Consider the following 18,767-nt stretch of genomic DNA (forward strand, 5'->3'; position numbering starts at 1 on the left):
ATCCTGCAGGATGGCAAACCAATTGCGTGCGGAGCCGAAACTTTATCCTTCACACAATCTAATTACTCAAACATAGAGTGTGAAACACTTGCTCTGGTGTTTGGGATCACAAGGTTCCACACCTACCTGTACGGTAAGCAGTTCACTGTGGAAACTGATCTGGAGATGATCTGGCGCAAACCATTGACAAGTGCATCACCGTGACAACAGCGACTTTTAGTCAAAGTACAGGGGTACGACTTCGATGTCTGTTACAAACTGAGTACCAAAATGGTCACCTCATATGTTGAGCAGATTGCCAATTCCGAACAAGAATGAAGTCGTCCCACTGGATCTACAAGTAGACAGCATGGACATCGAGGTGGAAGATGTGCTCAAAATTTTGGTCAACATAAATGTGACCAACTGCAATCATAAACAACCCACAACTGAAGGCACTGTGGAGAGTCATGATGGAAGGATGGTCTGATACAATAAAAGAGGTGCCTGACACCCTCAGATACGTTTGGCCTTATGGAGATGAACTCAGTATTTCGAGAGGGGTCACCTTCAAAGAAAAACAAGTGATTGTGCCCAAAGCTCTCCGACAGGGCATCTTGTCACAACTTCACGAAGGCCATATGGGTATAGAGTGAACGAGGCGACTAACACAAGACACTGTTTATTGGCCAGGGATCAATGGTGACTTTGAAAAGTTAGTGACGATGTGTGAAGAATGCCAGAGCCACCAACCACAACAACTTAAAGAACCTCTACACCCTTAAGAGATTCTGTCAGTCCCTTGGTCCAAAATCGCCACTGATCTATTTACCGTGAATGGAGCTAATTAGTCACTGATTATTGCTCCAAATATTCCAATTGTCAGACAGGTAGACACTTCAAGCACAGTTGTCACAGACACAGTGGGCTGAAATTCATACTCCCGCCGCCGAAATTGGTGGCGGGCAAAAACAATGGCAGCCCACTCGCATGGGCCACACGTCGTGGAGCTGCCACAATATTAAGCGTGGCGAGCTGCTGTGTCCACCCACCACCCCCCCCCCCCCCCCAGATGAGCAGGCTGCTGTCCCTGGCAATGGCCTGTGCCTGTGCGCAGGGGCTAACGCCATTTTTTAAAGGGCTTTGAGCCGTACTGTTCAATTTAAATATTTAAAGAAACAGTCAATAAAAAAAATAAATAAATTCACATTGCCCCTCTCCCACTCCCCTAATAACCATAAAATTAATTACTTGCCCTCTCTTCTCCGCCCCTCCCACTTACCTTGACCATCTAACCTTCCCCCGCCCCTCAAAGTGCATAAAGTTTAAGTTCAAACCCTTCCCACCATCCCCCTACACCAATGACGTTTCTTTGACCCTGTTGCCCCCCACCCCCGACCCCGCACTGAGAAACTTACCTACTCCACCAGTCTTCCACCTTGTTTCCCCGGACGGGGATCCGAAGACGCAGGAGTGCCAGCCAGCGGCATAAAGACAGACGGCGGGAGCGGAAATATAATTAATTCATTGATTTTAATTTATTTAAATAGAGGTCCTTTCCCCGCGTGGCGGTGGGGGGGGTGGGCGCCACAAGGCCTCGCTGCTGCTGGTAATATAGGGCCGGGCCTTCCCGGCGTCTGGGTGCATGGCCCTCTCCCAAAGGCATTTTCTGGCCCCTTCCCACCACGACCCCCGACATCGGGAGTCTGTAAAATTCAACCCATTGAGTTCCATATTTGGTCTGTTCGGTGCCCCTAAAGAAATTAGTTCTGACAATGGGCCACAGTGTACAGGCAGACCTTTCAGGGATATGTGTGCCAAGTGGGAGTAAACCATGTGACGTCCTCACCACATTACCTTCGATCTAATGGTCTTGCTGAGCGAATGATTCTCACAGTTAAATAGCTTATCCGGAAGTGTAGGGCTGTGAATATGGGCTTACCGTCACCAGCAGAGATCATGTTTGGCAGACAAGTGAGAATGATTCTGCCAAATCATCATCTGTCCAAATTCTCTGAGATGCAGGAGACACTGCTTGAAAAACAAGGGAGAATGAAGATGGTGCATGACCAACATGCAGGGGTGGAACTACCTCAACTACATGTAGGACAACAAGTCAGGGTCATACACCCAGCAATGAGAACATGGTTACCCGCAGAGGTATCCAAAGTAGTGAGCCTGGGTCTTATGAGGTTACAACATATAACAGAGCAGTGTTGAAGAGGAACCAAAGCCAATTAAGAGAAGTTTGCAATACTCCAATTGCGTACAGTGGACTCGAAAGAACACACTCTGATGATGAGGGTGTGATGGAACAATAGAACACCAGCCAACACATTGACAACACGTCTGTTAGCCGGGAACAGACAAGGGTGAAATCTACATTCCCAGAAGGTTCTACCATAAGCAGATCTGGAAGAGTTGTCAAACCACTGAAACGATATATGGACTCTTAAGCTTCTGCACTCAGGAATTGTGAAATTTACATCTTTATATTTGTAAATTTTATAAGCTCTATCCCTGTATAACTAATTTTGATATCCAATTTTGTGTTTTTACTTGTAGAGTACGAGACTTCTCTTTGGAAAGAAAGGGGATGTTGTATGATTGCTTTAAGAGTGAGGTCCCTTTCAGAACTCAGTATGCTAATGAGTTAAGTACCAGGATGTAGTCATGTGACTAGAAGCCATTGTGTCTCTGCACTGTAACACCCTGGACAAAGGTTCTGTATACAGTTTGTTCTGTATTGTATATACTAGTTTAGCTGCTAATAAACCTTCGAGAGATCTTCAAGGAACTGGAATCCACATACCTCAACACAAAAAAAACTCATGACGCTTATAATCTAAGATGCTGTTTCACTGTGGTACTGAGGGAGTGCTCTGTTGTTAAAGTTGACATGTTTCAGATGCAGTATTAAACTAAGACCCTATCTGACTGTTCAGAAGGACATAAAAGAATCCATGGTGTTATTGGAAGTAGTGCAGGGCATTTGCCCCATGTCCAGACCAGCAATTATTCCTCAATTAACGTCACAAAAAAGACACTGATTAACTGATCTTTAATGTCAGTTACTGTTGGGACCTTGCTGTGTGCAAATCAGTTGCCACATTGCCTACAAAATAACAATGGCTACGCTTCAAAAGTAATTCACTGGCTGTGAAGCACACAGAGGTTGTGAAAAGCTTTATATAAATTCAACTTTTTCTTCTTCCTTTACAGATGTGTGTGTGTCTGCGTGTTTAGCACCACCATCTGCCCCCTCATGTACCGCACCTTCAACATCTCTCTCCCTGCCTTGGAAAAGCTCCTACAGACCCTTTTCTTCAGGAAAACTTTCAACCCCTCTCCCCCTCCCACCAACACCCCTTTTCTCCTCTTTGTTCGTGACCTCATTAAACACTTGACGAAGTCTCTTTTATGTATACGAGGGGTGCTCCATGTATGTAACTTTGTTGATGTTGGCGGGGGGGGGGGGGGGGTGTGAAGAAGTATTGTGTCTTGCATCTTGAGTCAGCTGTCCGTAGATTTGGGAGTAGCCTGGGGATGACGTGGTCTTGCTTCAGTTCCTTTTCCATTTTCAGTATCTCACCTGTTTGCCATCCTCATCTGATACCTTGGCCAACATTGGAAACTTGTCAGATGGAGAACTGCAGTGCAGATGTGCATTCCACAGCTCTGTAGTCCTGTGTAGTGGTGCTCAAATGCACTGCTTGGAATTATTTATTTTTAAAAATAATTTTGATTTTATTTTGTGCACACCATGGTGAGGGATGTAAGTGCTGGACAATGGAATGTTTTTTGGTTTTTGAGCACTGAAGTATTGGAGTCAGGTGCTCGTCAGCCAGGGATAGTGCAGTTTGATGCAGAATAAGCCTGCTTCCATTCTATCCCAACAATGTGCCTCAGCCCTAACCCCAGAAGGGCATCACAAACTGCATTATTGTGACAATCTTCCATTTCCTATGAGTCAAATTTTTGCCTGTCTGAATGAAATGGTAAATTGGGGCAATTTTATACTGTATACTCACCAAGAATTGGATTGAGACTAATTTCATGTAGGATCTCTACAGACAGAAGACATTTTCTACCCATCAGTGTGAGCTCAAGCAACTCCAGTGTTTAAAATAGGGAGGGAAGGGAAGGAGGAAGGGTAGCTGTATTGATTAAGGAGAACATTGCAGTGCTGGCGAGAGAGATGTCCTAGAGGGGTCAAGAACAGAATCTATTTGGTTAGAGCTAAGGAACAATAGAGATACCATTACGTTGCTGGGGGTATTCTATTGGCCACCAGCTAGTGGGAAGGATATAGAGGAACAAATTTGCAAGGAAATTACAGAGAGGTGCAAGAGTTATAGAGCAGTTATAATGAGGGGACTTTAATTATCCTAATCTAGACTGGAATAGTAATAGTGTAAAGGGTAAAGAGGGGCTAGAGTTTCTAGAGTATGGTCAGGAGAATTTTCGACCATTAGTTTCCAGTCCAACGAAGAAGGAGGCATTTCTGGATCTGGTTCTTGGGAATGAGGTGGGTCAAGTGAATCAAGTGACAGTACGGGAACATTTAGGGGACGGTGACCATAACATCATAAAGCTTAGGTTAGCTATGGAAAAGGACAAGGAACAATCCAGAGTAAAGATAATTAATTGGGGGACTACTAACTTCAATGGAGTGAGAACAGATCTGGCACGAGTCAATTGGAATCAAAGATTGGAAGGCACTTTAACTGAACAATGGGCTGCTTTTAAAGAGGAGATAGCTCAGGTATGGCCAAGGTACATTCCCATAAGGGGGAAAGGAGGGCAAACGGATCCAGAGATCCCTGGCTGACGGAAGAGATGCAGAGTAAGATGAAGCAGAATACGGGTGCATATGACAGATGGATAATACAATTGAGAACCAGGCTGAATATAGCAGGTTCAGAAGGGAAGTGAAAAGACAAATAAGAGAAGCAAAGAAAGAGTATGAGAAGAGACTTGTGGCTAACATAAAAGGGAATCTAAAAGCCTTCTATTGGCACATAAATAGTAAAAGAGTGGTAAAAGGAGTGGGGCCGATTTGGGATTGTAAAGGGAATTTATGCATGGAGGTAGAGGGCATGGCTGAGGTACTAAATGAGTACTTTGCATCTATCTTTATCAAGGAAGAAGATGCTGCCCAAGTCATAGTGAAAGACTGGGTAGTTGTGATATGAATGGGCTAAAAATTGATAAAGAGGAAGTATTAAATAAACTGGCTGCAGTTAAAGTTGATAAGACACCAGGGCATTGATAGGATAGGTAGGAAGGTCAATAACCAGGGGGCATAGAATTAAGGTAAGGGGCAGGAGGTTTAGAGGAGTTGAGGAAAATATTTTTCACCCACAGGGTGGTTGGAATCTGGAACACACTGCCTGAAGGGGTGGTAGAGGCAGAAACACTCACAACATTTAAGAAGTATTTAGATGAGTACTTGAAATGCCATAGCATACAATGCCACGGGCCAAGTGCGGGAAAATGGGATTAGTTTGGACGGATGCATGATGGTCAGTGCAGGCCGAAGGCCCTGTTTCTGTGCTGTAAAACTCTATGACTCTGACTCTATGACTCAATGAGATGCATCCAAGGATACTTAAAGAGTGGAAATTGCAGAGGCACTGGTCATAATCTTCCAATCCTCCTTAGATACAGGTGCGGTGCCAGAGGACTGGAGAGTTGCAAATGTTACACCCTTGTTCAAAAAAGGGTGCAAGGATCACTCCAGCAACAACAGGCTAGTCAGTTTAACCTCAGTGGTGGGCAAGCTTTTAGAAATGATAATTCTGGCAAAATTAATAGTCACTTGGACAAATGTGGATTAATAAAGGAAATCCAGCACAAAGGACAAATTGGGTTTAACTAACTTGCTTGAGTTTTTTTGATGAGGTAACTTAGAGGGTTGTTGAGAGTAATGAGGTTGATGTGGTGTAAATGGATTTCCAAAATTCTGCTTCTTTGGCCTCCATGTCTCGAGAGACGATGGGTAAGGGCCTAGAGGTGGTCAGTGGTTTGTGGAGCAGCACCTGGAGTGGCTATAAAGGCCAATTCGAGAGTGACAGACGCTTCCACAGGCGCTGCAGATAAAATTAGTTGTCGGGGCTGTTTCACAGTTGGCTCTCCCCTTGCACTTCTATCTTTTTTCCTGCCAACTCCTAAGTCCCTTTGACTTGCCACTCTTTAGCCCCGCCTTTATGGCTGTCCACCAGCTCTGGCAATCATTGGCGACTGACTCCCACGACTTGTGGTCCATGTCGCTGGCTCAGTAGGGTGTATATGCTGGGGATGTTGGCCACCTCGAGGACTTCTGCGTTGGAGATGAGGTCCTGTCACCTGATGCCAAGGATTCTTCGGAGGCAGCGAAGGTGGAATGAGTTGAGACATTGCTCTTGGCAGACGTACGTTGTCCAGGCCTTGCTGCCATAGAGCAAGGTACTGAGGTCACAGGCTTGAAACATTCGGACTTTTGTGTTCCGTGTTAGTGCACCATTTTCCCACACCCTCTTGGCCAATCTGGACATAGCAGCGGATGCCTTTCCCATGCGCTTGTTGATTTCTGCATCGAGAGACAGGTTACTGGTGATAGTTGAGCCTAGGTAGGTGAACTCTTGAACCACTTCCAGAGTGTGGTCGCCGATATTGATGGATGGAGCATTTCTGACGTCCTGTCCCATGATGTTCATTTTCTTGAGGCTGATGGTTAGGCCAATTTCATTGCAGACAGCTGAAATCCTGGCAAAAAAAGGCATTAAATGAAGTGCCACATAATGGGCTTGTCAGCAAAGTTAGACCCCATTGGAATAAACAGGACATTAGCAGCATGGATACGAAATTGGCTGAGTGACAGCAAATGGAGAGTAGTGGTGAATAGTTTTTTTTCAGACTGGAGGAAGGCATATCATGGGGTTCTCCAAGGGTCGGTGTTGGGACCACTGCTTTTCTTTATATAAATGACCTAGAATTGGATGTATGGGGCATAATTTTAATATTTGTGGATGACACAAAACTTGGAATTATTGTGAACTGTGAGGAGGATAGTGATAAACTTCAAGAGGCAGATGAAATTTAATGCAGAAAAGTGTGAAGTGATTCATTTTGGTAGGAAGAATGAGAAGAAGCCATATAAAGGGTACAATTCTAAAGGGGGTGTAGGAGCAGAGGGACCTGGGGGTGGGTATATGTGCACAAATCGTTGAAGGTTGCAGGGCAGGTTGAGAAAGTGGTTAAAATAGGGCATAGAATACAAAAAGAAGGAAGTTATGATATACCTGTATAAAACACTGATTTGGCCTCAACTGGAGTATTGTGTCCAGTTCTGGGCACCACACATTCAAAAAGATGTTAAGGCATTGGAGAGGGTGCAGAAAAGATTCACAAGAATGGTTCCAGGGATGAGGTACTTCAGTTATGTGGATAGGTTGGAGAAGCTGGGGCTGTTCTCCTTGGAGATGCGAAAATTTGATGAGATTTGACATGTGTTCAAAATCATGAGAGATCTGCACAGCATAGAAAGGGAGAAACTGTTCCCATTGACAGAAGGATCCAGAACCAGAGGACATCGATTTAAGGTGATTGACAAAAGAAAAAACAGCGACACGAAAAGCTTTTTTTATGCAGTGAGTGATTAAGATCTGAATGTGCTGCGTGAGAGTCTGGTGGAGGCAGATTGATTCGAGGCCTTCAAAGGAGAACTGGATAATTATCTGAAGAGAAAATATTTTGGGGGCTACAGGTACGGAGTGGGACTAGATGAGTTCCTCTTGTAGAGAGCTGGCAAAGTCACGATGGGCTGAATGCCCTCCTTCTGTGCTGAACCATTCTATGATCTACAGCATTTTATTTATTCAATTATAAGCTATGTTGTAAAATTAAACGTCCCACTTATATTTCTAAATTCAGTCGATCATATTTCATGAGCCACCCACTCCATTCCCCTCCCACCGCCCCACCCCGGCCCCCAAACTGAGATCGCTGCACTCTTCCAATTCTGGTTTCTTTCACATCTCCGATTTTAATCGTATCATGATTGGTAGCTGTCTCTTCAGCTGTTGAGGCCCTAAGTTCTGAAATTCCCTCCCTAAACCCATCCTCCTCTCTACACTTCTCTCTTTTAAGACGCTCCTTAAAACCTACCTCTTTGATGAAGCTTTTAGCCACTTGTCCAAATGTCTCCTTATGTGGCTCAGTGTTGCAACCAGGTGAGAAAGGTGTCAAGGGGTTTGTTGCTGTCTTCACCTGATCTTAATGTAACAGGGTTTTTATTTTTAAACAGTGTTTTGAGCTCCCCCTTTTGTGAATCCTTGTTCACAGCTTTCCAATTATAAGACAAAGAAACCAATTCACACAGGTTTTCTGAGGTTTAAAGAAGAAAGATGAAATTTTATTAAACCTTTAACTTGAACTCTAATACGGTTAATGCCTACAGATATACGACGTGCTCAGCTAGCATGCACACGAGATACACACATGCAAATAAGGATAGAAAAGAGAAGAAATTATAGTAGAGATATGTTTGAGGCAATATCAGAAGAGTTTCTTGTTTACTGTGCTTCAAGCTCACTTGATTGTAGGTAGTCTTGCTGTTCGTTGGGGGTCAGTGTTCTTCTTCAACATTGTTCACATAGGAGACTTTTCTCTCTTTGAGGTTCACGTGTTTTCACAAGATTCAGTTCCGTGGGAAAGAGATGGAGGCAGGCAGGACTGGAGAGGAGGTTCTGTTCCAACTGGGAGCACATGGCTTTTCTGATTTCCAATCCTCTGTTAGAAGTTCAAATTCAAAACCTCCAATAGTCAGTCAGTCATATGACTAAAACTGGTTTGACCACTTCTGTGTATTGGGCAAGTAACGACTGGGTTCCCATTGTTCTAACACTGGGTTACTATGCAAATGTCTTTCCAGTCAGGGGCTTGCAATTTTAAGTTTTAATGTTCGTGTGACGAAATCCTGTGTGCCGCAGTCTCGGCAGGTGGGGGTTTGCCTGACAGTGTCAAATATTGTTTGATGATGCTCCTGTGAAGTGTCTTAGGATGCTGTGCTAAGTTAAGGGTGCTATATAAATGCAAGTTTGTTAATGTTTTATTGTTTCCAACTGATATTGTATTTTATTAATTTACTGATGACTTCCACAGGTCCAGGATGGTCAAATCCACCACATACAATATGAATCAGATCCACAGATACACCAGGTCTTAGAGGGACAACAGGTACAGTTCTTCTCTAGTGAGATGTAGCTACATTTAGAAATAAAGCTTCTAAAAATAAATAGATAGTAAAATTTGGGATTTGTTTTGACTGGTTGTCACTCTTGGTAGCAAGCAAATGCATTCCCTGCTGTCGGTACAGAGCAGTATATCTCTGGCTCACTAAGCAATGATCACAGCCAATTACCCCAGTTACTGGGACAACTCATCCAGCATAACCTCTGTGGTTTAACACGTGTTAAAAACACTAATCTCCCCCCAAAAAATTAACGCGTTAATCTCTGAAGTTAACTGATTAATTGACAGCCCTACTGGATAGTGATCAGGAATGGGAACCCTGATATTTCTCCCTCCATAGCTAAGGTTATAACACCTCAACTGCTGCTAAACTAGAAAGGGCTTTGAATGGAGCTAGTATCCTAAAGCTTCTAGCTCGCGTCTTTGGACTATCCAGATGTGTGAGGAGTGATGGTGAGCACAGTGCAACTTAAGTCATATCCACTTAATGTCCACAGTCTTTTGGCACACTGCTGGTCAGGGCTGTACCATGGGTACAAATTTGAGTAGGTGGTTGTGAATAACTCCCTTCTCTGACAAAGAGAGATACTTGGAAGGCACTGTTAGTATGGGATCGATGCATGTAGCCTAGCATGCTTGCAAACAAAATCTTGGCAGTCTCGCAGCTACCCGTTGAGTTATTTCATCATGTTTGAGCTATCATCATTAAAGACACTAAATTTTTTGATTTCAAGGTACTATCTGAATGATCCTTTTTTTAAGGGGGTGGGGGGGGGGGGAGAGGGTGGTTTGATTACTTGATTACTTGCTTAATAAAGTACTTGATTAATTTTAAAAAGATTTCTTGGCCCAACCCTGCTTAATTTAACTCAGCCCATGACACTCAAATCAGGATTGCAATTATATTGTTGCTTTCCAATTTGGTCGTAGTCATCTATATTTTCATTTACAAATGTTCCCAGCCCCAATAAAGCTGTCGTAAAAATGGCAATTTGGTGAAAATACTGAGTACATATTCCATAATATAGGCTGCATTTTATGGCATACAATTCCCTTCATTTGCAGTTTTGATTTTCAAATCTACAAAATCTATTAAATGAACTGTAAAATGAAGGGTGGCGCAGTGGTTAGCACCGCATCCTCACAGCTCCAGCGACCCGGGTTCAATTCCGGGTACTGCCTGTGTGGAGTTTGCAAGTTCTCCCTGTGTCTGCGTGGGTTTCCTCCGGGTGCTCCGGTTTCCTCCCACATGCCAAAGACTTGCAGGTTGATAGGTAAATTGGTCATTATAAATTACCCCTAGGATAGGTAGGTTGTAGGGAAATATAGGGACTGGTGGGGATGTGGAATTAGTATAGGATTAGTATAAATGGGTGGTTGATGGTCGGCACAGACTCGGTGGGCTGTATCTCTAAAATAAAAAAAAATAAAGTTGCCACTGTCCCCATCTCCATTGAATATTTCATCTTACATGTTTCAGTATTGTAATAACCATTCTCTTCAGATATTAGACTTTTCTGCAGTGTGCTGTAGTACATATTTGTTGCTTTCAATCTGTTGATATTACTTTACTAAGATCGCCGTGAGCCATGATGGACAGATCCAATATGTGCCAATCAGTGACCAGCAGATAGTGACACAAGCCGAGCTAGAGGCTGCTGCACGCTCCGCAGTGACAGGTAGGCAACTACTGGGCTCTAGTCCTGATGTGAAGCAAAGGTAGTTGTGAGTATTCAAAACCGAACCTGTTCACAATGTTTGTTCCCATTGTTACGAAGCAGCTGATTTAAGAATATCCTCAACTGGCTACTGATGGATCTGTTTTCTTGCAATTTCAATAACTTCATGGTTGGTCAGTAACAGCAGCAACTACTTATAAAAATATAGCACCTTTTAATGTAATTAAATATCGCAAGGCGCTTTACAGGAGCAATATAAAACTAAATATGAAAGGAGACATTGGATCAGATGACCAAAAGTTTGGTCAAAGAGGTAGAGTTTTAAGGAGTGTCTTAAAGGAGGAAGGTGAGGTGGAGCGGTGTAGGAAGGGAATTCCAGAGCTTAGGGCTTAGGCAACTGAAGTTTCAGCCACCAGTGGTGTAGTGATTAAAATCAGGGTTGCTCAAGAGGCTAGAATTAGAGGAGCGCAGATATCTTGGCAGGTTGTGGGGCTGGAGGAGATTGCAGAAGTAGGGAGGGGCAAGGCCGTGGAGGGATTTGAAAACGAGGATGAGAATTTTAAAATCAAGACGTTACTTGTCAAAAGATTTTATGTGGCATCATACCATCAAAATCTTTCTGCTTTTCACAATATGTCCAGTTGATGACTGAATACCACTGACACTCTCTATTTCTTATACTCATCCTTAAGACTTGCATCTTTATCTAACCATTCTTTGATAGATCTCAATTCCTTTTTCCTCCAGAAACCACTCTAATTGTCTCTATAACCTTTCACTATCTGCGTCACTGGCCTTCCCTCATAGCCTATTCAATGAATTCATTTTGTTGATTAATACTAAAAATAAACTACCTGAAAAATGTTCTGTTTTTACTCCTAACTCTGACATTTAACTTGTATCCCCCGGTATTTAAAACCCTTCGTCCGTGCACCCATTTTGCCAATCCTTTCTAAATTTGGCACCATCAATAAAATAGCTAAATGAGTCTGACCATGGAATAGTGTGCATTAGTACAACTCTATCAAACTTTTGGACAGTTTCTGTATTCCTCAATGCATCCACTCCAGGACTTAATCCACCTAATCTAGGCTGATGCTTCAGTGAAGCACTGAGGGAGTGCTGCACTGTCAGAAGTGCTGTATCTTAGACGAGTTGTTAAATTGAAGCTCCGTCTGCCCTCTCAAGTAGATGTAAAAGATTCTACGGCACTATTCAAAGAAGAGCAGGAGAATACTCATGGTGTCTTGGCCAATATTTATCCCTCAATCAGCATCAATAAAAACAGATTATTTAGTTATTGATCTCATTGCTTGTGTGACCTTGCTGTGCAAAGTTAGCTGCTACGTTTTTCCTGCATTATAACAGTGACATTTCAAAAGTACTTAATTGCCTGTAACGCGCTTTAGATAATGAAAGTCACGATATAAATGTAAGCTCTCTTTATTTCTCATTTTCTCGGCTATTTTATTTTACCCCTTTACAGCTTCTATTTCAAAAGGGAATTGGATAGTTACCTGAAAAGGGTTATGGGGAAAAGACGGAAAATGGCACATAGTAAATTGCTCACTCCAAGAGCCAGTGCAGACATGATAGGCTGAAGGGTCTCCTTCTATGCTGTAACAATTCTGTGATTCTCTGTTTCTGTGATACTTTCTATGATGCTACCTTGTTCTATCCCTCTCAAAAACATGAGGGAAAATGCTGAAGTTAGCAACATTTCTTCACAGGTTCTTTTTAAGCTGTTGATGATTCATACTCAGTCTTTTATTGAAATGTATAGATTGATACCTCTGAGCTCATAGGATGTATAAATAAATAGCCTATACAATTTCTTAAATTAAACTTGTTCCCCTTAAGGAGAACAACTGAATTACTAATAGTAACCCACTCTGAATTGCACCAACTAATGGATTATTTATTAAAATAATATTTCCATAGGGCTTCAGTCCAAACTATATTCCTTCAGAATTTTTACCCTTTTAATTATAAGGAGTAGGTTATCTTGACCTTCGGAATACTCGTTTTTAAAAGTATAATAAAATAAGAGCAGATTTGCACAGCAGTTGAAAGAGAAAAGCAGTTTCATGTGTCAGGTGAAGATCAACTCTGAATTAGCTCTTTTCAAAGTTTGTTGACTGTACTGAAAGTTGTTTTTATAAAACAAAAACCACAGGAAAGCTTCTGTTTCCTCTTCCTCCACAGCTGTAGCAGATGCTGCCATTGCTCAGGTCCAAGGGATCTACACAACTGAGGCTACAGAAGAACAAATACAGCAGCTTCAGCAACAGGCAATCCAGTACGAGATGGCTCATGCTGAGGTCATTGCGTACTCTGAAGACTAAAACAATGCAGTTGGCAGCAGGAGATGATGAAGACTTAAGCACTTTTCGATTTTTAGCAAGAGAAAGGGGGATAATGAAACCAAGAGACAGACAAATGACTGATCCCCTTTCCCTGCCTCATGTTTTTGGTTTGTTCGTTAGATTACCCTTGATACTTGCATGCAAGGAACAGAAGAAAAGCCTATTTGTACATTTTGTTATACCCTCTCCCCAACTTTGTCAACAGGACTTCAATCCAATTATTGACCGATCTGCAAATCAGTAAACTGGTACTGAATCCTCACATAGCCCCAATTGCAAATCACCTTTTTCTTGGTTATTAAAAGGTTTAGCACAATATTTAATGTGGGCTGATGAACCTAAATGTAAAATAACAAGGTTTCAGCTTTTGAGAAATGTTCTGTACACAAATCTATACATGACTTATATTTATGTGTGTATATAGAATATATACAAAAATATTATGTATAGATTATTGAATTCCTGCAGGTGAGTTACAAGGCAATAATCTAGTTAAGGAATTTAGTTGCTAGATCATTGCCTTATTTATCATTGCCTCTTGTTTTCCATTTTAATATATAGCAGATATTGAATTTAAAAAAAAAGTTGCCATTGTGATGTGGATATTTGTTTTCAAGATGAAAGAACAGAAACTGTTCTTGCTATTTTGTCTTCTTTATGTTTTATTTGCGGGGAACCTAAAATTATATTGGATCACGTGACAGGGTCTGTAATAACATTTTTTCTGGGAGGTGAAATTCCCCTTCTGAAAAATTTGCCTTGGTGCACATTGAAATCAAGTTTCAAATGTTTGAAGGAATTCTCCCTCTCCTACCTTCCCCTTCTGCCATGCCCCCTAATGGATTGGTGTGTAAGTGTACTGTCCAGTGTGAAACTTAACCATTAGCACCAGGAAACGTTCAGATTCAAACCCAGTTCTCTGCTGAGCTGGTTGATTTCATCAGCGCATCAACTGGGCCATTAACTCTGGTCTCTTTTGTAGTGATTAACAGTAAAAAAAAAACTTGGCTTTAGTAATGAAACCTACTTGGAAACCTCTAACAGTGCAAAGTATATAGGGAGTCTTTTCACAGTCTCTTGACATTTAGATGATTGGCCTGTTGAGAATAGGGGTAATAAAGCACAAGGAAGCTTGTGTATTGCAGCTTTGTAATATGGGCCGAGCCACTTTTTTCTTCTCCTGGGTTGGATTGAATGCAGAAGAATTTTCACTTGCTGAAATATGAGCCATAGCTTGTACCATACAGGTGAATCCAAAATGAATCGAAGAGTAGTAAAACCAATATTGGTTGATATCTTCAGGATTATCTAATTAGCGCTTCCTGGGTTGCATAAATAAGCATCAGTGTTCAATAATGTTCACCACATTCAATCTTTTGTTATACCAAACCCTTGATTACTATCCTAATGCTGGAGTCAATAATCCACCAATACACCCTTCCATTAGTCAATATTTACATTGTTTTCCCATGGACACATCCTGCTAATACTGCAAAACTAAACTGTATATACAGTAATGTACATACAATAATTTATTATGTAGGATGAGATATTTTGCTTACAAACTGGCCGAAATGATTACAGTTGACTCTTATTACCTCAACTACAGTGGATCCTACTTTTGCTGTCTTTGTCAATTGTGCTTAATGTTTATTTACTAAGACCTTATTCTCTTCAATACATTGCACTCATTTTGTAATCAGGCACTCTCACTTTTATTTTTCTAGGAAGTGTTTCCACACATTTCCACTGTGTTTATGCATTGATGTGAAGCAGTTTTATGTATATAGTTATAAAAGCAGTTGTGCAATAATGGTTCCTAATCTCACTCATAAGCATGGTGAAGGGGGGAATTGTTCAATTAGATAGTCTTAATTCCACATGGGCTTTTCATCTAGTGCAGTACATCTCCAGTCTAAGTATGAAGTCTCATTTAAAAAATTCTCTGGTCCATTGAACCAGCTGGGGGCTTCTCAACCTCCCAATCGTTTATGGTTATGAGACAGCTGCAGCTCCCATAGCTCGGAAATTCATCAACTGTACAGGGGAATACTGTTTCTGTGCTAGCAGTGCCAGTGCTACCTTACAACTGAACTCATTGTGAACTGGTCTGGCTCTGGTCTCAGTCCAGTATCTGTTCTGTGCGCTACTCTTATTCTCTTCCTCCCCTCCCCCTCATGTTTATGTTTGTGGTCCCTGTCAATGATGAATGTAGTTATACAATCACTATGCAAAGTGGTGGGACTAGTTAATTGAATTTATTTCAACTGGTTTATTGTAGAATTCGCTCTAATAGAAAATATTAAGTAATAATTGTGCTAACAGACTAAACATGCCAATAATTAGAGTCCACTATTTTGAGACATGGCTTTTTGAAAGGAGTTAGAATTAATGTTAATCGGTTCCTAAAAGGGCAGTCAAACAACTAAACAAATTTACTTCTTAAAAAAATGATTAATAATGTTTTATGTATAAAAAGGCAGTTTTTCTTTGCCTTTTTGATCAAAATTGCAATGGATGTGGAAAATAATCTCTGCCAACTTGCCTTAAATATCTAGAGCAACCTAAAACACAAACCGATAATGCTTGAAATACTCAGCAGGTCAGGCAGCATCTGTGGAGAGAAAAGCAGAGTTAACATTTCAGGTTGATGACCTTTCATCAGAACTAGCAAAGGTTAGAAATGCAATAGGTTTTGAGCAAGTGAATGCGAGGGTGGGGTGTCGGAGAAGAACAAAAAGGAAGGTTTCCAGTTCCCCGCCCTCACCGACTCCTATTCACCATGGACGTTCAATCCCTCTAGAACGGAGGCCCAAACTGTCCCCATCCACTACCACCCTTCTCCGCCTGGCTGAACTTGTTCTCACATTGAACAACTTCAACTTCATTCACTTCCTCCAAATAAAAGATGTTGCTATGGGTACCCGCATGGGTCCTAGCTATGCTTGCCTTTTCATGGGATATGTGGAACATTCCTTCTTCTAGTCCTACTCGGGCCCTCTCCATCACCCTTTCACTGATGACTGTATCGGTGCCACTTCCTGCTCTCGCACTGAACTGGAAAATTTCATTGACTTTGTTTCCAATTTCCACCCTTCTTTCAGCTTCACATAGTCCATCTCTGACTCTTCCCTTCCCTTCCTCAACTTCTCTACCTGCATTTCTGGGGATAGGCTATCAACCAATATTCACCTATAAGCTCACAACCTCTCACAGCTACCTGGACTACACTTCCTCACACCCCACTTCCTGCAAGGTCTCAATTCCATTCTCCCACTTTCTTCATCACATCTGTTTGGATGATGCAACCTTCCACACTAGCACTTATGATATGTCTTCCCTTTTTCTCAACTGAGGATTTCCACCCCCCCCCCCACTGTGGCTGACAGGGCCCTCAACCACATCCGATCTATTTCAGGCACTTCTGCCCCCACCCCTCCTTCCTAGAATCACAATAGGGTTCCCCTTGTCCTCCCCTTCCACCTTACCAGCCTCTGTGTTCATGGGTTCATCATCTGTAATTTCCACCACCTCCAGCATGATGCCACCATCAAACACATTCTTCCCTCCCCCTCCCCTTTCAGTGTTCTCAAGGAACCGTTCCCTCTGCGACACCCCAGTCTACTCCTCAGTCATCTCCAACACCTCCCCCCTTTCCAACGGCACCTTTCCATGCAACAGGAAACTCGGCATCTGCCCTTTTACCTCCCCCTTCCCACCATCCAGGGCCCCAAACACTCCTTCCAAGTGGAATAGCGATTTACTTGTACTTCTTTCAAGCTAATATACTGTGTGCACTGCTTTCAATGTGGTCTCCTCTATGCTGGGGAGACTATACGCAGACTGGGTGACAGCTTTGTGGAACACCTCAATTCAGTCCTCAAGTGTGACCCCAAGCTTCCTGTCGCTTGTCATTTCAATTCTCCACCTCGTTCCTATTCTGACCTTTCCATCCTTGGCCTGCTACAGTGTTTCAATGAAGCTCAACGCAAGCTCAAGGAATAGTACCTCAAGCACCTTCCAAGAACATAAGAAATATGATGATGCAGAAGTAGACCATCTGGCCCATCGAGCCTGCTCTGCCATTTATGGTTGATCTTGGGCTTCAATTCCACTTTCCTGCCCACTCCCCATATCCCTTGATTCCCTGCGAGACCAAAAAATCTAGCGTTAAATGAATTCAACAATGGAGCATCCACAACCCTCGAGTAGAGAATTCCAAAGATTCACAACCCTTTGAGTGAAGTAATTTCTCATCTCAATCTTGAATGATTGACCCCTTATCCTGAGATTGTGTCCCCATGTTCTAGATTCCCTGACCAGTGGGAACAATCTCTCCGCTTCTACCCTATCAAGCCCTTTCAGAATCTTGTATGTCTCAATTAGATCGCCTCTCATTCTTCTAAACTCCAGAGAATATAGGCCCAATTTACTCAGCCTCATCATAGGACAACCCCCTCATCCCAGGGACCAATTTAGTAAATCTTTGCTGCACAGCCTCCAGTGCAAATACATCTTTGCACAGTATTCCAGGGTGCAGTCTACCTAAAGCCCTGTACAATCTTAGTAAGTCTTTAATCCTGCACTCCAAATCCCTTGCAATAAAGGTCAACATGCCATTTGCCTTCCTAATAGCCTGCTGCACCTGCATGTTAATTTTTGCGTTCCTTGTACGAGTACCCCCAAGTCTCTCAACATCAACACTGAACAGTTTCACATCTTTTAAAAAATATTCTGCTTTTCTATTTGTATGACCAAAGTGAACAACTTCACACTTCCCTACATTATACTCCATTTGCCATCTTGTTGTCCACTCACTTAATCTGTCTATATATCTTTGCAGCCTCTCTACATCCTCCCTGTAGCTTACCTTTCCACTGAGCTTTGTATCATTAGCAAATTTAGATACATTACTTTCTGTCTCTTCATCCAAGACATTAATATGGAGTGTAAATAGCTGAGGCCCCAGCACTGATCCTTGCGGCACCCCACCATTCACTGCCTGCCAATTTGAAAATGCCCCATTTATGCTCACTCTCTGCTTCCTGTCTGTTAACCAATCCTCTATCCACCCTAATATATTCCCCCAACACCATGAGCCCTTATCTTGCCTATTAATCTTTTATGCGGACTCAACATTGAATTCAAGAATTTTAGATTATAACCTCTGCCCCCATTTTATTTCCTTGTGTTTTTTGCTGGTTTCCCCCCGTTTGTTTCTTCCTCCCTTTACTTGTATTTGGACAGCTGCTATAGAGCTATGCACATCTCATCCAGACACATCTTTTGTTTCTTTACTTAGCTTTGTACCATGAAACCTTTGTCATTTTAATGTCTCCTGTCCTCCACCCTATCACAGGCTTTTCCTTTTGTACTCCTCCCCCACCACCCTTTCACTTGCTCAAAAGCTATTACATTTCTAACCTTTGCCAGTTCTGATGAAAGGTCATTGACCTGAAACTTTAACTCTGCTTTTCTCTCCACATGCAGTGTGACCTGCTGAGTATTT

At 42.3% G+C, this 18,767-nt stretch overlaps 1 protein-coding gene across 1 annotated transcript in view; it reads left to right on the plus strand.

The window, feature by feature from the left end:
• Positions 1-14,861, plus strand: part of LOC137378261 (zinc finger protein 335-like) — a 158,847-nt gene extending 143,986 nt beyond the window's left edge. The window contains exons 40-42 of the mRNA XM_068048502.1: positions 9,124-9,198; positions 10,790-10,892; positions 13,098-14,861. Of these exons, the coding sequence (XP_067904603.1) occupies positions 9,124-9,198; positions 10,790-10,892; positions 13,098-13,237 (318 nt within the window). The 3' untranslated portion in view covers positions 13,238-14,861. The remainder of the gene's footprint in view (positions 1-9,123; positions 9,199-10,789; positions 10,893-13,097) is intronic.
• Positions 14,862-18,767: the final 3,906 nt, after the last annotated feature.

This window comes from Heterodontus francisci, chromosome 16, assembly GCF_036365525.1.
Source record: "Heterodontus francisci isolate sHetFra1 chromosome 16, sHetFra1.hap1, whole genome shotgun sequence".
NCBI lineage: Eukaryota > Metazoa > Chordata > Chondrichthyes > Heterodontiformes > Heterodontidae > Heterodontus > Heterodontus francisci.